General features: G+C 32.6%; 1 protein-coding gene across 2 annotated transcripts; it reads left to right on the top strand.

Moving 5' to 3' along the window:
- Nucleotides 1-8,188: 8,188 nt before the first annotated feature.
- LOC123226213 (thioredoxin reductase NTRC-like) lies at nt 8,189-15,481 on the top strand. 2 transcript variants are annotated; one of them, XM_044650749.1, is made up of 11 exons: nt 8,189-8,528; nt 9,281-9,488; nt 9,603-9,708; nt 10,375-10,640; nt 11,698-11,977; nt 12,832-12,939; nt 14,384-14,470; nt 14,618-14,722; nt 14,807-14,937; nt 15,198-15,288; nt 15,365-15,481. In XM_044650749.1, exons 1-10 carry the CDS (start codon nt 8,294-8,296, stop codon nt 15,256-15,258), a joined length of 1,587 nt encoding a protein of 528 aa, XP_044506684.1. In that variant the 5' UTR covers nt 8,189-8,293; the 3' UTR covers nt 15,259-15,288; nt 15,365-15,481. The 2 variants fall into 2 exon arrangements, with proteins under 2 accessions (XP_044506684.1, XP_044506683.1); XM_044650748.1 differs by having other exon boundaries at nt 15,198-15,481.
- The last annotated feature ends 7,688 nt before the right edge of the window (nt 15,482-23,169 follow it).

Raw genomic sequence — 23,169 nt, 5'->3', positions numbered from 1 at the left:
TGGATTACATGAAAAATAAAAATTTGAATTAAAAAAGAAACTTGATAGTTCAAATGAAATATTGGATAAAGTTAATGTTGGCAAAAAAGATTAGAAGAAATAATAGACCATTAAAGAAACCTCATGTATTACACATGAAATGCAAGTTTTGTACTTTTATTGGTTATGTCATTAGGAGATGTCCAATTTGGAATAACAAACCTTTTAAAATCAATAAGGTTTGGGTTCTTAAAGGGACTTTCAAGGCTAACCCAATTGGACTCAAAACTATTTGGGTACCAAAGAAAGTTTAAATGTTGTTATTGTGTAGGTGTGCCTTGAAGCTAAGAGCAAAAAGTCAAGCAAATAGTACTTGGATAGTGGATGTTTAAGGCATATGACTGAAAACAACAGTCTTTTCATCTCCTTGAAAGCTAAAGATGGTGGAAACATCAACTTTGGTGACAACTCCAAAGGGAAAGTAATCGGTATTGGAACCATAGGTAACTTTTCTCTCTCAATTAATGATCTTCTACTTGTTAATGGTTCTAAACATGATTTACTTAGCATAAGTCAATTATGTGACAATGGTTTCAAAGTTTGTTTTTATTCCTTGTATTGTGAAATTGTTAACACTTGCACTAATGTCATTGCATTCATAGGTCATAGGCATTGAAATGTATACATTATAGATTTACATGATATTTTATCTAGAGATTTATGGCCCATCTCAACTAAGGAAGAAGGCATGTGGTTATGACATAGGAGGTTATGACATGCAAGCATTGATATGATGGACAAACTTTCAAAAAAGAATTTGGTCAAAGGTTTACCAAAATTAGTTTTCAAAAAAGACCAAATTTGTGATGCATGTGCTTTAGGAAAGCAAACAAGAACCATTTTTAAAAGCAAAAGTTGCATTTCAACCTATAGGCCTTTACAACTTTACATATAGACTTGTGTGGACCATCTAAAACAATAAGTCTAGGTGGAAAACATTATTGTTTTGTGATAGTTGATGATTTTTCAATATTTATAAAGGTTTTACTTTTTGCACACAAAAATGATGTTTTCAAAACATTTGCTCCATTCATTAAGAAATTGCAAAACCGAATTTGGTCAAAGATTATGCAATTACTTACATGAGAAGTGATCATCGAAAAAAATTTAAAAAATCAAATTTTGAAGCATATTATAATGAGCATGACATTGAGCATAACTTTTTGGCATCCAAGACTTCTTAACAAATGAAGTTATTGAGAGAAAAAATAGAATATTGGTATAAATGGCTAAGACCATGTTATATGAGCATAATTTGCCAAAATCTTTTTAGGGTGAAACCATCATACCACATGTTACATCATCAATTGGATCATGATTAGGTCAATTCTGAAGAAAACTTTATATGAGTTATTCAAATGGAAGAAACCTAATATTGTATATTTCCATCCATTTGGTTGTAAGTGTTTTATGTTAAACAATGGAAATGATAACCTAAGAAAATTCGATGCCAAATTGGATGAAACAATTTTTCTAAGTTAATCATCAACCTCGAAAGCATATAGAGACATTTCTTGTTAAATAATCTATACATGTTATTTTTTATGAATGTTCTTCGAAGTGTGCTAATAAGGACAATACAAATGAGGTGGTAGAGCTTATGGAAGATTTGCAAATCAAATAAGCTCCTAAGCCTAAGGAAGAAGAAAACCAATTTGAGGTAGTCCCATATGAAAACAATCTCATGCAACCTCAAGAAGTTCAAAGGGAATATGTTTTCCCAATAATGAAAGATGAGGCTAAAGAAGGAAAAGTCATTAGAGACTCATCCCAAAGTATAAGGACAAAGGCTTCTTTATGGAACAAATGCAAATTTGTGGCATTTTTGTCACAAATAGAGCCAAAAAGAGTAAATGAGGCATTGTAAGATGAGAGTTAGGTGTTAGCCATGTAAAAGGAGTTGAACCAATTAAAAAGAAATTGAGTATCAGAATTAGTTCCAAGGCCGATGGATCATCCCACCATCAACACAAAATAGGTATACCGAAACAGAGTGGATGAGTCAAGAGTTGTTCAAAACAAGGCAACATTAATCGTCCAAGGTACTTTCAAGAGGAAAGTATCAATTTTGATGAAACCTATACACCCGTAGTGAGACTAGAAGCAATTAGGATGTTGCTTGCATGTGCATGTTATTTAAATTTCAAACATTTTTAAATAGATGTTAAAAAATACATTTTAAAATGGTTTTATTCAAGAGGAGGTTTATGTTGAACAACCTCCTAGTTTTGAAAATCATGAATTTCTAAATCACGTTTTTAAACTAAGAAAAACTTTATATGGTTTAAAACAAGCTCTTAGAGCTTGGTATGAAAGATTAAGTCTTTTCTTAATTAAAAATAGTTTTTCAAAAGAAAAAGTGGATACTACCTTATTTATAAAAAGACAAATGCAAGATATCTTAGTTATTCAAATTTATATTGATGACATTATTGTCGATGCGATTAATGAGTCTTTTTGTAGAGTTTTTTTCTAAGACAATGCAAAGTGAATTTGAAATGAGCATGATGGGGAAGCTTAACTACTTCCTTGGACTACAAATCAAATAAACAAAAGAAGGAATTTCGCTCAACCAAACCAAGATGTCAAAGACCTTCTTAAAAAGTTCAACATGCAAGAAGCCAAAGAGCAACCCACACTTATGAGCACCTGACTCAAATTAGATACGGATGAAAGAGGTAAAAGCGTTGAAACCAAAATATATAGAAGATGATAGGTGCATTATTGTATTTAACTGCATCTAGGCTTGATATCATGTTTAGTGTATGCATGCGTGCCTATTTTCAATGAATCTTGAGAAATTGCATCTAAATGTCTTTAAACGAATCATAAGATATCTTAAGAAAACCCTAAATATTGGTTTATGGTACCTTAAGGGATCCTCATTTGAATTATAAGCATTTTCAAATGTAGATTTTAGAGGATGTCTAATAGATAGGAAAAACACTAGTGGTACTTGTTAATTTTTAGGAAATATGTTTATCTCATGATTTCCAAAGAAACAAAATTTAATGGCAACATCTACTATGAAAGTTGAATATGTATCTATGGCTAGTTGTTGTGTAGAACTTTTATAGATGAGACAACAACTTTTAGATTTTGGTTTTGAAACGAAAAACATCTTTATATTTTGTAAGAATACAAGTGTTATTCAAACATTTCAAAAATTCTATCTTGCACTCTAAAAAAAAGCATATAGATATTAGATCTTATTTCTTGCATAATCATGTTAGCAAGGGTGATATTTGAATTGAATTTATTGATACTAATTATCAATTTGTTGATATTTTAACTAAGCCTTTTGATAAGGAAAGATTTTGCTATATTTGAAGAAAGTTTAGGATGAACAATGCAAATCAAGTAAGTGCATGACCTTTGATATGTCTTGAAACATGATTGAAATGACATTTGTGACAATATACTGGCTTGTTTTTATTATGTTTATTTGATATGATGGTGTTTTGTATTTAGTTGGTATGCTAATAGGGTAATAGAACTTGATATGCTTAAGAATGAATATTGGTGATTTTGTGCTTGTTTAATACATGTATATGCTTAACATGTTGATTATGATATATTTGGATGGTTTTGCTAATGATTGACATGCTTTTGCACTTATGTATTTGTATATATGCACATAGCATGACTAAATGCACATTTATGCATATAGATATGGATTTGTGTGACATTGCATATTTATGACATTTAGTTGCATGTCACATATCACTTTGACATGCTTGTATGTGGTTGTAAATGCTAAGGTTGCAATATGTGTTTACGATAAATATGTTACACTATGTATTTTCATTAATATCCAAGTCATTTCAATAGTGGAACATATTGAAAATATTCTAAAAATGATAAAAATATCCAAGAATCATTTCTTGAGGTGTTTTGATTCAAATTGCATATGTATTACACAAATGATTTCTACAAAGAAACTAGATTTCAGGCACGAGACGTCTATCCCATTTTGTGTAATAGTTGTCCCATATGTCATTTTTTTTGTAAATTCAAAAAAAGGGAGGGATGCTTATTACTTTTTTTTTTTTTTTTTGTAATGGTTACGCATAAGTCATTTTCTTTTAAAAAAAAAAGAAAAAGATCTATGTCCCACTTGGTGGAATAGTGGTCCCTCGAGTTATATAAAACAAAAACCTTAACTTTATTCAACATTTTTCCCAACCACCCTCACCCAAGGACCCTCTTCCCCTACACTTGTTATAGCCTAAAATGACTATTTTGACCACTGCTGTCACATAAAACCTACCATAGTACTTTTTCCACCTATTTTTTATGACAACTATCGTGATTCTCTATCGTTTTATACATCATTTGTTGCTCAAATCAACTTTGTCGATGACATCTTGCATGTTTCATTATCATATATAGCATCCTTATCATTTCTTCCATATTTTGCACGATATTTTGGCATTCATTCATTTGGTCAAGATTCAACTGCCATTCATCATCATCCTCTACCATGGTTTTATTGATTTCCTCTAGTTTTGAGTTGGTTTTAAGCTATTTTCATCACCTATGGCACCAAAAAGTCTACCCTAGGGAAGTCGTCATACTAAGATTTGTGGAATTCCCATTCGAAATCAAACGCATAAGAACACCATTGAGAAGCTCACAATGCATAACATTATTTCAAGTCTAGTTATAAAAGAACAAGTTTTACACGTACTTGGTCTTTGGGATGATCTCTTTGGATTTATATATGGTGTTGATTGGGCAAAATTGTTTTAAATTGATACTTATTACTTTGAATCATGGGTATATGACTTTTATAGTAGCTTAGAATTATCTAAAGGATCTCGGGGTGAACTCACTAACTACAATTTGAAATTTTGGTTAAAGGGAAGGTATTTTAATGTGAAATTGGAAGACTTAGCTCGGTGGCTTGAGTGTGATAATGAGGGTTATTGAATGTCCTCGCTGATTTTGATGCTCAAGTAGCTTGGGAACCATTAGATGATGTTAAGGCATATAGAAAGACCATTAAGTCGAGTGCATTGCATAATCCAATCATGCAGATTATTCATCGTATGATAACTTATACCCTAAATGCACATGATCAATCAAATGATCAAGTGACATTAAAGGATCTTGTTCTATTGGATGTAGTCCTCCATGGTCATAAGGTAGATATTACTCATTGGATTATTGTTAAGATCAGTTCGATTAAAAATGTCATAAAGGTAATTATTGAGTTTGACACTATTGTCACTATGATTGCTAAGGGTTTAGGGCTCTAATTGCGAGACAATGACAAATCATATCTGAAAAACTTTACTAAGAGGGACTACATTGGATTTGATACACTTTTATAGATGCAAATGATCTGCCACCTTCCTCAAGGTGGGTGGCAGCTTATTTAGCCTCAACCCAACCAATTTGCACAACTGCTCGACTGAATCCTCAACTCGCTACTTTTTAAGAAGAGGAACTTACTCCCATCATTTGGGTTCTTCTTATACGTGGATATGTCCTTGCCACAAGTCATTTTCAGATACCGAGTCATCTACCATTTAGGATCGTGTGTTTGGGTTTATGAGCTCTATAAATAAATCACTACTTAGGTTGCGTCATGATATGCATGGATTGTAGAGTGATTTCTATGGGTTATAAAGTGTTTTACATGTACTAATATGCAAAGTTATGATCATCATCTCAATTCCATGAAATATCTCTTTCAATAGCATATTTGTGATTGTCACCGTAGTTTTAGCAATATGCCTCCACCTTCAGATGATGAACCATGATTCTTCCTTCATACATTTTACATCTCATTGCATCATCATTTTGCATAGTCTTTTGAGGAACATGTATTAATGCATATTTTGGTTTATGTTTCATTATATTGCTTTGTTCTTATGTTTATCTCATTTTGTTTGCTTATATGGATATTAACAATTTTTTTTATGATGCTATGTTATGATTCATATCATGGATATTATGGATTTGTTGTTGATGATGATATTGAGAATTTGGTTCGTTGATGTTGATGATGATAGTGAGAAGTTGGTTGATTGACGTTGATTGATATTGATAATGTTTCTTTCTTTTGTTTGTCATTTTGGGATATTCAAAAAACAAAGGAAACTCTGTCAAAATTATTTTTTGATTTATGATAAAAAGAGGGAGAGATTGGTTGTTTTAAATGATAATGACTTATGTGACTTCTTTTGGAAAAAAAGTTTAAATAAGTTTGGTTAAATGAGTTTATGGTTTAAACAAACTGAAATAAAATAAGATTAAAAGTGTTAATTTTTCAAATTGATTTGTATTGCTAAAATGAGGAGGAGCTTTGAATTGCTTTTAAAGGTTTTCAAACTCTCTAAATTAATTTTTTGATACTTAAACATTAAGTTTTGTCGTTAAGCAAAAAAGGGAGATTATTAGACCCCAAGTGTTTTGATTATGTTAAAACTAAGTGTAAATTGTTAATTAATATTTATTGAGATAATAAAGTCCATGACATAACATTGCAATGATCGAAAGATGGGTGAAATGTAAATGTTTAATTTTTCAAGTTAAGGATGCCCATCCTAAATAGGACATTAGTTTATGTGATCGTCTTATGCCTGCCCTTAGAAGATTGGAGCTCTAGGGAATTTTTTTACAAAATGATCAAGGACGCTTGTCTTAAGTTAAGGGATATTCATCCCATACTAGAAGATGACCATGAGATGCCCATTCCCTTCTCTAATGCATTCATAAGTAAAATTGGGATGATCAACAAAGTCAACACATTGGGATGCTCGCCTTTATGTCTGTCCCTTACCCATCCTCTCATGTTTGATGCTCTCTAGAATTTTAAAAAACAAGACAAGACACCCATCTCGAAAAGAGGGATGTACGCATTTCAAAAATTCGATCATTGGATTACTATTTTGAAATTGCCAAAGTAAGGATGTGTAAGAGGATGCCCGTCTTTCAGAAGAAAACACCTATCCATTCGCGTTTTCAAGGTTAAAATGTCATTTTCACAAGTCAACGATTAGTAAAATTATTCCAACAGATCTTTCAAGTCTCAAGGCTATATACACAAGTTAGATTGAAGTAAAAAAGGGTTAGAAAACATATTCAAAACATTAAAAAATCATCATCTCAATCTCTCTCAAGAAACCAAAAAACTCATATCGTTAAGAGAAACACTTCTACAAATTAATAAAATCATCCTATTAGAGACACATTCTACTTCTAAATCTTCTTTCTAATTATGCTTGGGTAAAATCTCATATACTATTGTAAAAAAGGCATAATCTGATTCAACTAGTGTATTTTGGAAGTGATTCAAATAGAAACTTCAAGCCGGTTGCTTGAAGAAGTGGGTGTAGAAGGCTTGAGATAAAAAGCTTCAAATCACTCTAAAAATTCTGAGCATTCTCTAAACTCCCTTTTTCACTGTATGCTTTGGTTAATTATTTGATTGTTGTTTGTGGAAATTTGATTAAAAATTTCATTTAGTAATTTTATGGTTAAATTTTTAATACTCATATTCACCTCCCTCTAGGATTAATTTGCCATTAAGGATTTTTAGCCACATTGACCACGTCTTCATCTCTCATCCTCTCTGGCGTGTGACGAAGATGCATTTTCGTCAATTTCAAAAGAATCAATGAAGAGTCGTCTTCATCGATTATTCTAGAATTGATGCATCTTCATTGTACGCTAAAGAGGGTGAGGGATAAAAATGCATTGCTTGATGTATCCTTAGGCAAAAGCATCGTCACTGGTGGTTGAAGAGGGGAAAAATATAAACCCTAGGTTTGAGGAGGGGTAAATATTACTTTTTAAAATTAAAAAACTTTAAACAGAAGTAAATGTATTAGTTTTTAAAACTTTAGAGAAGAAATGTTGAATTTTATGTTTTTTAATTTTATTGATAAAATTATAATTTTACCTTTATCTTTAATAAAAAATTTTAATAAACGGATATAAATGAAATTTTAAATTTTTCAAACATTGTGAGTGTGGATTTGTTTTGTCCGAATATTAAAACTTGAATAGAAAATAGTCCTTTGTCTCTCTCTCTCTCTCTTTCTCTCTCTATCTCTCTCTCTCTTTACATATATATATATAAAATTTTAATTTAATAAATAAAAAAGAAAAACAAATAAATATAATACATTGGAGTCATTAGGGATAAAAGAGAAGCGCGTGTGCACATCTTCCGCAAAAATGTTGAAGGCATTTTAACTGGTGGTATAACTTACAAGCTTAAAATTGTATGGTCTGAAACAAAATGGCTGCCTCTTCAAGGATAGGCGTCGGAATCGGGACCGTGCCGACTCATACTCACCATCACTACCCAGTTGCCATGTCCACACTCACTCTCTCTCCACCTCACCCTTCTCACTCTCTCCTCCTCCTCAAACCCTTCTCCACTCGCCGACGCTCCCTCCCACTCCACTCGCTTTCCACTACAAGTCTCCGTCTCAGAGCTTACTCCATCGACACCGACTCTCCTTCCTCTCCAGGTCTATCTCAAATCATTCTTATTCTATTTCTGCTAATAAGCTTACTAGTTTTAGTAATGCGGGTGACTATTAAATTTTTTAATTAATGTAAGAGGTAGCTCATTTAATCTTTGAAAGTTTAATAAAGAACATAGAATGAATATAAGTTATGCGATTTGAGATTTTTTTATTCATACATGAATGAGTTCATTGAGTTTGAGAGGTTTAGTTTGTATACGGATAAGTTAAATTTATGAAAATGGAGGGAGCTTGTGACAACTGGAATGCTACGAGGTTTGGGTAAAATACAGATGATAATTTCATGAAACTTCTAGAAGATTTTTGTCAATTTAGAGGATATATATGATGATTTTACGATTGAAAGGGAAATTTCACTGGTTTTGTAATAATTTGGGTCTAGATGTTATTAAGTAGAACGGTTGAATGAAAATTGCCCAGGATTTATTCTGAAAATTGTTCTCTTCTATGATCTTTTAAATCAAGAAGATTGTAAATTAATTAGTCACTTCATATTATTACCTTTGATTTGGGCATAGTAACATCAACCTTCGTGTATGTGTGGTGATAACCTATCTAGTTACATCTTTTCTGTCAACTGGATCCATTTTAATTTTCTACCCATGCTTTTAGGCACCTTTGTCAATTACAAGTGTCTCTTGGCAAGAATGAATTTGCTTTTGTTGTTTGTAATAGTTGTAAAACTAAAGGTATTATTGAGATTTTTTTTATCTGTTTTGTTTCTCTTCTTGCAGGTAAAGGTGTTGAAAATGTGGTAATAATAGGTTCAGGTCCAGCTGGATATACAGCTGCAATATATGCAGCTCGTGCCAATTTAAAGCCTGTGGTGTTTGAGGGATACCAAGTTGGTGGTGTTCCAGGTGGACAGTTAATGACAACCACAGAAGTGGAGAACTTTCCGGGTTTTCCAGAAGGAATAACTGGTCCAGATTTGATGGACAGGTAATGAAACCAAAAAAAAGAAAAAAAGGAAATCTCTTCTCTTGTTCTTGTATGTGAAATTTGTTTTTAGCTTCCCGGACTGATGTATAGAACGTTGACTTTTTTGCTACCTAGGATGCGAAGACAAGCTGAACGTTGGGGTGCAGAACTGTTCCAAGAAGATGTTGAGTATATTGACGTTAAGAACAGTCCTTTCACTGTGCAAAGTAGTGAACGTAAGGTGATATGCTGTTTTGCTGCATATTCTTCGTTCATCAATGTATAGAATGATGTGGTTGCATGATACTGAAACATTAAGTATATAATTATAATTAATTTTGGCTTGAAATTTTGCTCGTTATCTGATTATTATTATCATTTCTAGTGTTGAAGCTTATTTGATTTGCTGGTTGAACTAGACCTCAAGCTACCTACTATTTCTTTGATGCAAAATCTTCACTGAGCATTACTTTCTTGCTTATGATATGTGTTACTGAATTATGGACTTCTGTTTTTATTTTAGGGTCATGCTAGTGACCTTTGTGACACTCCATTATTCATTGCACTTCCATGTGTAAAATGCATGGGTAGGTCCTTTCAATGATGTGTGGCACCAGCATCGTCGTCTGACGCACAAGTGTCATTAGTATTATTTATTTTCTCGCATATTTTGCAAGTAAAACTCAACGAGCATTATATCTTTAATTATTCAGATGATTAGATTTTAAGATTTGATGAGAAAGACAAAAAAGGGTTTGCTTTTTCCCTGTTTTGAATCTCAGATAATCTTGCTACTAGGATCTTTTGTGATGTTGATGGTCTGAATCAGTAGTTAATTGGTCTTAGAAAAGTCTTAATTGCTTCATATGGTGTTATGAATAGTTTTTTGGCCTTTATTTACATTCAGGTTCAGTGCCACAGCATTGTTTATGCTACTGGAGCCACCGCAAAAAGGCTCAGATTGCCTCGTGAGGATGAATTTTGGAGTAGAGGGATCAGTGCATGTGCGATATGTGATGGAGCATCTCCACTGTTCAAGGGGCAAGTTCTTGGTGTGGTTGGAGGAGGAGATACAGCTACAGAGGAAGCTATATATTTGACGAAGTATGCTCGTCATGTTCATTTACTTGTACGTAAGGATCAACTAAGGGCATCAAAAGCAATGCAGGATAGGTTAGTTGTTTTGAACTGATTTCTTTCTTCCACTTTCTTTTCATATTTTTCTTTTAAAGTTGTGAAAGCTCATTTTTTACCTTAAGATTGTAGATTTGTTGTTGTAAAGTACTTATCTGTCTGTAAAACTATATTAACATTGCTGTTCTCTATATGATATAAATCTAAAATTTCTTGATTCTTATTAGTCATATATTCCCTTTGATTATATGATATCACCTGTATGCATTTATTTGTTTTCTCCTGATGCTGAATTTTCTATGGAAAATTATGTATATTCTTGTCTGAATCAAAATTTTGTTTTTTCTGGTCCCCATTCTGTGTTTCTGTTGTTTTATTGTATCATTACCAAGATATCTTCTTGTTATGTGCATAACATAACAGACACTGAGATATTTCTGTGAGCATATGTATTATGAAAGTAAAAAAAATTCTATAATATTTGTTCACAAAGATTAGCTTCCTTAATTGTAAAAAAACTTGTGGTTAGTCTACCTGTAAATACTCAATAGTCTTTAGGTCTTTAGATGAAAGAGCTCAAGTTTGTTTAAGTTGATACTATTCTTGACTATGACCCCTTTTCAATAGAAGGTGAAAACAGTTGTTTTTGGTACAAAAGGTTATCAGAGATCATGCAATAATCTTTTGTTGCCCCTCTGCTATTGATGTGCAACATCTCCCTTGAATTGTCCGTATCATGCTAGAACGGTCCTTATTTTTCTTGACTATAATCATCATGAAATCAGAGATTAGAAACTTTATTTGCCACAAGATTGCTCTGTTAGAAATACTTACAGCAGTTGGACCAGGAAAGTTTAAATTATAAGGAAAAGAACCAAAACATGATAGTCCTCATGTATTTTTCCATCTTTTAATTTATTACTACTGTTATATATTTATTTAATTTTTGCATTTGTTACACGGTGTTTATTTTCTCTTCTTTGTTTCTCAGTGGCAGCCTTGATAGCGATGAATTATATACTAATGAACAATTTGTATTTTGAGTTTCAACTCCCTGAATGTTTGTTTAACAGGTTGATTATCGCGAATGTTTCAGAGTGTTCAATAATCCAAATATCACCGTGCACTTCAATACTGAGACTGTTGACGTTGTTAGCAATATGAAAGGCCAAATGTCTGGCATTTTACTCAGAAAAGTTGATACTGGTGAAGAATCTGTGCTTGAGGCAAAAGGCTTATTTTATGGTATTGGTCATTCACCAAATAGCCAGCTGTTGGAAGGACAAGTTGAACTGGATAGTGCTGGTTATGTAGTTGTTGAGGAGGGTACAGCAAAAACATCTGTTGAAGGTGTATTTGCAGCTGGAGATGTGCAGGTAATCATGTCAAATCTTTATTTAATGAAGTTCAGTTTAGTTTTTAGCTGAGGTTGTCAGTGCCCATTATGTGCCCCAAATGTTTTACCCAGGCCTACAATCTCATCATTGACCTGATCATATTGTTGACATAATTGATGTTCAGGAACATGATAATTTGATTTTGATGCATTAGCTGTGTTTTGCATTCTAAGTTGTTAGCATCATCTGCTGCATTTTCTTTAATGAATCTCTTGTTTATAACAGAAAAAATTAATGAGAGATATGGTGTACAGTAAAGTGAATTCTTTCCATTTGACAAGTATTTAGGTGGAAATGATGCTTGTGAAAAATGCATAAATTATCTTTGTTTGTGAATTGCACATGTAACTTGGAGTTACTTTGCATATTTGGATGATTTATTGGTTCATAAATCTGGTTTATATGTGACGAAAGTTATTATTCTTGACATAAAGTTTGGTATATTCAATTTCATAATTAATTTTGAATTTGGAGTAGTTAATTAGGTTAGATGGTCATCTCTCCAAATATTAAATAGTTTCTTTTTTGCTGCATGCTTCATCTGAGTATTTACATGTTAGTAAAATTTTAGGAATAGATTTCATGTCTATTATTACTGTCTAAGCCACGAAACACTAGAATTATAATCATGGGGGAATTTTTAACATGTCATGGTTTCAACTAACAAAATACTTATGTGTGATATTGATAACATTCAAGTTCATAAGAAATAATTATGGTTATGTTAATTGTTCTTGAAACTTCAGTGAAAAAGTTGATATATGCTGCATGTTTGGGAAAGCCCCTGGCTTTTATAGACTGTCTATTAATTCAGTTGCCATTTTACTAAACAGGACCATGAGTGGAGACAAGCCATAACAGCTGCTGGATCAGGATGTGTTGCTGCTTTGTCTGTTGAGAGGTACCTTGTGAGGAGTAATCTCCTCATTGAGTTTCACCAGGTAGCTAACTTTCAAATACTATACTACTTAATCTATTCTTCTTCTCCTTGTGATAGATAATTATGTTTACAATTTTGTCTGATTTGGAGTTAAATTAACTGATTCTCTAACCCCTCAAAATGGGAGCCTGATGATGTCTGGCATTTGCTTATTTGCTGATGCAATTAACATTGATGAAAGATTGATAAGCTGCATGGAGAATTTAGAATCTATTGTTCTCATGACTATGATTGGTGATATAAATACATCTAAAAAGTTTAACCAATTGGAGTCTTATCAACTTATTATGAAATCTAACATTGTTACAACATATAAAATCTAACAACTTTCTACTAGTCATCGTAATGAATTTGGCAATGTTGTTGGAAATATAAGTTTATGTATTCTTCCTTTTTTGAGGACGGGAAGGAATACTATAGTAGAGTTGGGCAAATAAGGGCCCTGACAACCCAGCCCAAGCCCCAAGGCTCGGTTCTTTGAAGGGCTTGGACCCATGGAGACAGGGTTTAGGCCCTAGGCTCAAGCCCTTGGGCTCGTATTTTTTAATATTAAAAAATTGTATTTTAGGGGGGTAAAAGTTATTATTATTTATTATTAGTTTTATTGTTAGGCCCAATCTAGGCTCTAGGTAGGGTGAATTTGAGTTAAGTCGACCTCACACAAGGATTGGTTTGAGCTTGGCTGAAAAACATAATGTCTTGCTCGAGCTTGTTCAAATTGATGCATAGTATCACCAGTGGGTTGTCGATGATGTGAATAGTGCTATCGACGGGGTGAATAATGTTGCCAGAGGGTGAACAATATAGTCGGAAGGGTGAACATTGTTGTTGAAAGGGCAAATGAGTGGAACGTGGATTCAAGCCTAAACCGGTTTGATTCTAATCCACCCCTAGCTATAGGACTTATCCCTCAGCCTAGACCTAGGGCTTGGGCTCTAGGGGCCTAGGCCCTAGGCACTTGTCCCAGGCATAATGTATGGTAATATTAGTTAGGAAAATTATATTACATTATAATATTTGTGTGCATAAGGTACCTAAGAGTTGTAATAATATTGTAATATTAGTGAGGAAAAAAAGAAGGCCCTTCAGTTGCATAATATATGCATGAAAGTGTTAAAGAAAGCTTATTATAGATTACTTCTTTATTTCATGAAATGTGGTTCTTTCTATGTCCATGACACTTAAAAATATTTGTGAATTACAATTAACATTCTCTTGTCCAAAAAAGAAGAGAAAAATTCCCCTTCGAGACTAAAAGATTTTTCTAAATACCTTTGCTGATTAAAATCTTAGATGTTGAGTTTTTCAAATGTTGGTTCTCTGATGGTGAAATCAGTTCTGGAAAGTTGAAATGCAAATTAATAGATATTTAATTTTGGAGAGAGCAATTTTTACTGTTGGATGTTTTGCCATAATCCACTTTTAACCTAATTTGTATTTGACAGCCTCAAACTGAAGAACCTAAGAAGGAACTCTCGGACAGAGATGTTCAAGAAGGTTTTGATATATCACGTACAGAGCATAGGGGCCAGGCATGTGTTCATTTTCTCAAGATGCTAACCTTAATATGATGAACTCTTAGTTATTTATCACATGAATCTTCATGATTTTGGTTTTTTATTCAAGCATAGTCTAAAACTTTCATATTTTAATGTTACTCTATTTCTTCTATCTCACAGTATGCTCTACGAAAATTGTACCATGAAAGTCCAAGGCTTATTTGTGTACTCTATACTGCACCAACTTGTGGTCCATGTAGGACATTAAAGCCAATTCTTAGCAAGGTAGTTTAAGATAGTTTTAACTATTATTTTGTTAAATGACTAAGTAATTTATGTAACTTTTGATCCATCTTTCATGGATGGCAGGTGATTGATGAATTTGATCAGAATGTACATTTTGTTGAAATTGATATTGAGGAAGATCCGGAGATAGCAGAAGCTGCTGGAATTATGGGTACACCATGTGTCCAGTTTTTCAAGAACAAAGAGATGATCAGGTCGGCCAAACTTTGTTTTCTTGTATTATGTTTACCTGTGCTTGTTTTCTGCTTTATGGGTACATCATGTGTAGCAGTATTCTGTACTGTTGCTCGTTAGGATTCCTCAGTTAATTGAATATTTAGCATATAAATATGTTCTTCAAACACTATTGAAATGGGATTCAGGGTTATATTTTTATCTGAGTTGCCTTTTTCACATATAACTGATCATTTGAATAATTTATATTTTTAACATCCATGGTAGCTTGGCAATGCAGGTCTGTATCGGGGGTGAAAATGAAGAAAGAGTATAGAGAATTCATTGAAGCAAATAAATGAGAGAAATTCAGATTTGATTTTAATCTGATGGTATCATTTTGTCACTCAATTTTGTTCCTTCCATACTTGATCGTTGAATAATGCCCCTTTGTATTTTCACTTTCAGTTACACTGTAGATTGCACATGCAGAGTTGCAAATGCATTGCCACAGGTTTTGGTTGTTCGATCTTGTATTTGATCAGCTTGTATATTTTGCTAATTCAGCTAGAATTTGATTCTAAATTGAATTGATGGTCACCTTGCCCAAATAAAATCCTATGCTTTGGACTTTTCTGTTTTGGATTATTAAAGCAAATGGAAGAAAACATTACTGAAGAGGCTATGAGAGATGGATGGTACAAAGCAGAATTCTTAGAGTGCCCATACCAGGGTTTTTGCTTTATTTAACCAATAATGGAGACAAATAGCCACTTTGTAAGGAAAAAAAAATTAGTGGAATGGATATAATTACTTCATGGTTTACATGAAAGGTTATGTAATAGTTGGCGAAAAGTTTGTATAGTAGTGGTGGTTAGGGTTGGATTCGAATTGAATCAAATTCAAGTTTAATTGAACTCGAGTTTGGCTCGGCTGATGAACAGACGAACTTGAGCTTGAGTTCGAGCTCTGTGAGCTAAGAAAATAGCTGCTTGAATTTGAGCTCGCAAGTTAACAAGCTTCTCACGAGCTGTTAGCAACTCCTTCAGGTATAGAAAAAAAAATCAAAAATGTTTTGTTAACAAAACCAACCAACTTTTCTCTAATATAAGATACTGCTAATGAAAAAAATAAAGCCTACTAAGTACAGGTGATTTAGAGTCAAGATCAAGTTAACAAAATAGCACACCATCGTACCTATGACCATAACATTGCTTAAGTTCATGGACAGTACACCAAAACAAAATAACCTTGAGGTTCAAGGTTCTCAAAAGCAAAAATTGATATGCCTTTGACTTAAACTTGAACACAGCAGCACAGAAAAACAATAATGAACAAAACCCCTAAATTAAAAACCCTAATTAATTAGGATGAAACAAGAAGATTGAAGAAGAGAAGGCCAAAAGTAAGAAGACTGAAAAAGAGAAGGCCAAAGTTAAGAAGACTGAAGAAGAGAAGACCAAAATTATGGTGAGATCAGGGTGAAGCAATGATGGAGTTGACTGGAATGAGCGCCATCTGACAGAGGTTAAGACTGATGAAACTGAGATCTGAGAAAGCTGAAAGAAGAAGGAGAAGAGCAGAAGGCTGAAGGGAAGATCCGTGTGTGAAGGCCTGAAGGGTGAAGCATGAAAATTTAACTTTCATTATAATTTTTCACTGAAACGACATCGTCCACTTAATGAGTCTGATGACACTTGGGCGGCTCAACTGGCTTGCTAGCCGCACGAACTGCTTAGTTATACTATTTGGGCTCGGGTTAAAACTCGTTTATACTTATATGTAAAGTTTGAATTATTCAAGCTTTTTTTTATTTGATTTGTTTTAAATTTATTTAAATTAAATTTAGATAAATTTGATTCGAATTTAACCCTTGTGGCGATGCTCACACTTGTACCTCAACAAGGCAAAGAAGCGTAACAGAGCAGGCAGACCCCACCATTTGGAAGGAAAAGGAGAATAAAGGTGAAGCCCTAACACGTCAATCCTTTATATTTGTCTCTACAGTACAATACATTGAAATAGCAATACTAGAATTGGATTGGCATTGGCATGATGCAATGCTGATGTAGGGTGGGCACCGTATGGGATAACGCTAGATGACCTTGGGGTCAAAACATTTCAGGTCCCATCATCATGGATACCCATATATCTACAAATACAGATAGTATAGGATTATTATTTATAAAATTATCTAGAGGCAAAATTAATTATTTGATTATTAAAGGTGTTTGATAAATTAATTAAATTAATTTGTTAAAGTTAACGATAGTAAATGCAATTTTTTTAACAAGTATTTGTTACCCTCATGAAATTCTAGTATGGTAATACATCAAGAGTGTATTTAGTTTAGGATAATTTTTGTTTTTGTTTTTGATAATTTATATTTTATTATTAGTATTAGTTTATTTAGTTGGTTGGTTACAATAAAAACTTTTATAGAGATAACTTGATCATGCAACGATTTTCTTTTATTAATTTTTTAGGATAAAAACACTTTGGGATTCGATTAATTAACATATAACCCAACAACTAATTTTGAATATTTTACCCTCATTAATTAATTGTTTTGGACAAAATCATTCTTAGTTTAAGGCAAAACTACAATTGATAACTCATACCACGATTTGCCAACAACCATTAGTTAGAGTTGATACTTTAGAGCTAATCTTCTTAGTGATATATGTCCAGGTTATATTACATTTATATAATTGTGAATAACATTTTATATCTGTAAATCATGTTTAAGTATGTGTATGATATATGTTCTTAGAATGATAAAACTAAAACGTGTGTATTAATGTATATCTTTAATTATGAGAACCTTATGAGTAAATATAATAATCATTTTAGAAATATTCGTAGACCTAGTATTATTCTGACTTTGGGCATGAATAATATAGTAAGACTATCATTGTGTTAAATGACCCTAACAAAAGACAATAGTAGATTTCACATGTAAAAAGTTGTTTGTTTACAATCTGGTGCAACACATGGGTTTTTGTTGACTACAAGCTCATTAAACAAACCTACCATAAGGTTACATATAAATAGAAACCGCAGTGTATATGAAACATATTTTTCTAATAAATAGTGGTGTATGTAATCCATAGACTTGAGATTATCAGAGTGTCTTGTATACCAAGTAACCTAGTTTGATGATAGCCAAATGTAGTCTCTTTTGGGGCTATCAGTATGGTAGCAATTAACTATCTCGAGAAGCTTATCAATGCTATAATGGATCAATATAAGATTCACTACTCATGGGTACAAGAGAATGTATCCCATGTATGGTTTGATTATGGAAATGTACTACAAGTCTATGGCGGCAACATGAATGAGTTGTTTGATCCAATTAATGTTCGAATATAACTCTTGAATATATAGGTGCTTAGATTCTAACCTCGAAAAGATGCCTATGTGTTTGTACGAATTGTTCCCAATCTATTTCATTTCACAACTAATCACCTCTAGTGACGTTACAATCAAAGAAAAGATTTAATAATTTTTCAAGGTGTGAAACCTATATTAGTGGAGATGGAAAACACAGTCTTGATGTTGAATTAGGCATGTGTATGTCTGATATGAAGTGCAACAACCTAGGTCGTGATACTTGTGTGAGTAGTTTTTGGGTTAGACTGAGTTGCTTGAGTTACCAACCAAGTTGAGATGGTAGACTAGCGAAACCAACCCCTTCCAAGAAATCTTTTCAAAATGAATTTCTACTAGTTATTGGAATCACTTATGTGCTTGGGTTGCTGGGAATAATTAAACATGTCAGGATCAAATTCTATGAATTTTGTAAATGAGAATTTTGTATACCCGTATTGATTTTCGATGAAGCATCTTCGAATACTGCACGAGGTATTGACGTTCGTCTATTTCTATGATGCCATTTGCCCATGTATTGCTTTTCATCTTGGGAGACAAGATCTATGTATGTGTTGGGTGGAGAATTCTTCCCTTTTCATAAAATGACGTTCTTTCTTTTGAGAGACAGTTAGGACTATATATAAGAGTCCAACTGCCAATTACTAAACACCAGTAACTACCCTTTGGCAGTTAACAAAATTAGGTTGGGTCAACCCGTTATGGGTGGACTCGGATCCAATATGGGTGAACCCGAATCCAATATGGGTGATACTGTTTGTCTAGATTTAAGTTTGGGAGATATTATTCTTTCTTTGTTCTCCATTTTGTTTTGCTTAAAGACAAACAAAGATTTAAGTTTGGTGGAATTTGTTGCACTTGATTTTTGCGCCCATTTTCATTGTCTAGATTTGATAATTTAGTGCATTTTAGGTAGAATATTTAGGTTTAGGTTTTAGTTTTAATATTGTTTTTGTATTTTTATTTACTTAGTATTTATTTTCTAGTTTTATAGAAATTAACACAGAAATTAAGAGAAAAGTGCGGAAGTAAAGAGGAAATTGGTGGAACCCTAATTGCATTAGGAAAGATGAAAATTCGCACATAAAGGAAGCAAATCTTAACTAGAAAAGGGATATGGGCGGAAGAGGAAAGAATACGGATCTAGCGTTAAATAATAATCCAAATGAGATTTGGATCCCTACTTTGGTGCAGAGGAGCATCATAAAAGAATCACTAAGCCACCCAAGCAATAATTTTACTAGGTTTTCAGTTTCTACAAGTAGACAATTGATGTTTCTATTTTTTTGATTTCTACGAGCCACAGGGAAATGAACACATACAGAATGCAATAGCAACAGATATGAGGACAACATATTAACAATTCGAGCGATAACTACGATCATTTTACTTTATCTTCGATTCATAGTTATGTGTCCTTATAATTGTTATTATGTATCTATAATCAATATGAGTGGCTAGTTTTAAATTTGGATCCTTGATACCAGAGATAGGTCAAGCCCTTGTGGAATCATTGGAATCATAAAGCTTAAAGGGTTCGTAAGTACCATGAGAGTAGATACATGTTTAATGCTTACACGTTTAATCAACCTTGAGAGGGGAACTAGGGTAATTTAAGATATCCAACTATCAATACATCACAATTATAGAAAGAGCCTTCATGATTAACTATAAGTTTATGTGAGATTGTTAGTAAAATCTTACTTCCTAGATATAGTTGATATATGAGTTTAGTTAATACCAATAGAGTCACATTAGTCAATTGTATTAGAAGTAGTAGAGTAGTTTTAGTCGCATTAGTGATCATAGTCTTAACACAATTTGGATTCCCTAGTTAATTTAGACCACGAAACGAGTTAATAAGTTGATTTCTCAATCCCTATGAGATCGACATATTTTGTACTACTTTTCGATTCATGCACATGTAAGCTAGATGCAACGTGTATCCACTAAGTGGAACTCCACTTATTTGATCTTAGATACGGCCCAAAAGTTTCAAAAGACCTTTGGAAAGGTTAGTAGATTATGACCTTTCTTTGCTAATGAACTTAAAATCTAATAACTAAGGTGATTTGAGTGGGCCACTAACAAATAAGACAATGGAGAAAGCTAAACACTTGTTGACATTGTTAGAAACTTTTTATGACCTTACATTTCATGTTTATGCTACTTCACATTTTGTGCTTTATTGGGATTATCAATGTGTTTTTCTCTTAGAGTATTAATGAGATATTTTATTTGCTTTCAATGGTATTGAAAATGAAAGATAAATGTAACAAGTATTAAGAAAATCAAGGAAAACTCAATGTTTTGTTGTTTGTAGTTGTGGTTTAATGGCATTAGAGTTAGTATTTAGTATGGGTGGTCGCATCTTAAATTCTTTTAAAACATGGTAATCTCCTGAGATTGTACAAACTCTTATGTATACATAAGATTGATTTCCTAATGTTTCTCTAAATAATATGGAGAAAATACCTGAAGATGTTGAGGGGTTAGAAAATTGTACATTTTAAATACTCACAACATATATTTATACTTAGATTTTTACTTGTCTTAACTCTAATATAATTTATAAATTCTATTTTGTCGTCTTAATAGAGATTACTAATCTTAGATGAATGATTTTGTGCTTGAAATATATGACAAGGTTAAAGAGGATCTTGGTAAGTACATTTGATTTCATTGCTATTTAGATTTTTGTTTAAAAATTTTATTGCTCGGATGTATGAGATATTTTTCCAGTGCTAGCATGCTTTTTATGTTATTATTATTTTTTCTGTAGGATGAAATAACCTTAATTTGGTAGGATGAAATTTTTGGATAAACAGTATTATATAATCAAATAATGTATTTAAATAATTATATATTATTATATGATTTAATAATTTTAAATTATACATAAAAAAATATTTAATTACATAATAATATATTATTATTTATATATAAAATTATATATATTATTTATATACATAATTTTATTATTTTTAAGTTAAATACCAGATTCCAATAACTCATCCCTCGTAATTTCTATGTATTCCCAGAATTTGTTCAATACGTTACAACATAAGAGTGGATTTTCCCTGGTCAAGAAAGTTTACCAACCCAATGAAGAAACCTTTGGGCGGTGGCACATTAAATGGCCTTGGGCAGTGAAGCATTTTGATTGGTTGAGGGGTTGGGCAAATTTTGTATAAATGCAACCGCTCACACTTCATTTGTACACACACCCTTTTGACTAATGTTCATATGCACACCCTCCACTTTTGCCCTCCGCTTTCTCTACACTTCTTTTATGTTTATCCTGCTTTTTAATTATATTTATAACACGCTATTATTATGATTACTATATATTTATTTTAATATAATTACTATTAGTTATTTAATTTATCTAATTTATTTATATTTTCATTACTGTTATCATCTCATTTGTAAAAGCAAATAATGAATGTTGTCGTCTACTTGTAAAAACAAATTATAGACATTTTTATTATTGTCATTATCCCGTTTGTAAAAGCAAATAATGGACGTTATCGCTTATTTGCAAAAACAAATCATGAACGTTTTCATTATTATTGTTGTCCCTGTTTGTAAAAGCAAATAATTAACATTGTCGCTTTTATTTTCTTATTTGCAAAAACAAATTGTGGTTGTTGACATTTATATTGTTATTATTATCATGTTTAATTTTTATTTTCCCATTTACAAAAACAAATTATAATATTTACATTTATGCAATTTTTATAATTATTTCTTGTTTGTGAAAGCAAATTGTAGTTATTTATACTTATGTTATTATATTTATTCTTTCATTTGCGAAAAGCAAATTATGGTTATTTATATGGGAAATTAAAATAATTGCCCCAAAGATTAAGGGCTAAAACGAAATTACCCCTAAATTTTGACACTAAACGAAAATGCCCCAAAATTGCGAAGAGACGAAAATGCCCCTCCACTCAAAATCGTCCAAAACCACGCGCACAACAGCCAAACACACGAAACTGAAAATTTTGAATACACGATTCGTGCATTCGGCAACTCCGATTTCATCCGGCGATTTTTTCGACGTCTTTCGGCAACGACGATGGACAAAAAGGTTAGTAAAAGAACCCTTGTCATCTCTTTATGCATTTCGTTTCACAATTTGAGCGATTTGATGCGAAATTTGGGTGTTTTGAGTTAGGGTTTACGGTTTGAAATTTTCGAAGAAAATGCTTGATTTCTTGCTGATTTTGATGAATTTTGTTAGGGCTTTTATGTTAGATTAGGTTTAGAGTTGATTGTTGTTGAAATGAAGTTTGAAAAACGAAGTTTGGAAGGTGAAATGTGGCCACACGAATTCGGCAGTCACCACGCGAATGGCGCAGTGACCACACGAATTCGTGTGGACGGGGAGGTGTTTTGAACTTTTCAAACTTCCTAGACTACACGGGTTCGTGTGGTTGGGGGTGAAAATGCGTGTTTTCATCGTGTGGTGGGGCATAGCATAAATAGGAAAACGTTGTGGGCTGGCAAAATTACGGTCAACCCCCCGAATTCGTGCGGTTGACTCACGAATTCGCGCGGTTGACGCGTGAATTCGTGTGGTGGACACGCGAATTCGTGTGGTGGGGCAAATTGCGATTTTCCAGAGTTATCCAGTATGCGTTTCCTCTTGTTGGAATCAGGGGGGCAGAATGCAATTCTATTAAATTTTAGGGCTGTTTTGATATTTTTCATATGAGATCAAATTGAAATTTAACCATCTTAAGGTTTTTTGACATGTAGAATTCGAATTTGATATCTGTTTTTTCAAATAAGGCCTCTATGTATAGAATTGAATAATTTATTCTCTAAAATTTATAGAAATTTAATATAATTGTAATTTAATTTTCATACAGGGAGCT

Source organism: Mangifera indica, chromosome 9 (assembly GCF_011075055.1).
Source record: "Mangifera indica cultivar Alphonso chromosome 9, CATAS_Mindica_2.1, whole genome shotgun sequence".
NCBI lineage: Eukaryota > Viridiplantae > Streptophyta > Magnoliopsida > Sapindales > Anacardiaceae > Mangifera > Mangifera indica.
This window is presented reverse-complemented; position numbering and strand designations above follow the sequence as displayed.

Excerpts from the sequence above, each read along its gene's own strand:
- LOC123226213 (XM_044650749.1), top strand. The coding sequence starts at position 8,294 with ATGGCTGCCTCTTCAAGGATAGGCGTCGGAATCGGGACCGTGCCGACT. Across the intron at positions 14,723-14,806 it reads TAAAGCCAATTCTTAGCAAG|GTGATTGATGAATTTGATCA; the intron begins GTAGTTTAAGAT and ends CATGGATGGCAG. Across the intron at positions 14,938-15,197 it reads AAGAACAAAGAGATGATCAG|GTCTGTATCGGGGGTGAAAA; the intron begins GTCGGCCAAACT and ends TTGGCAATGCAG.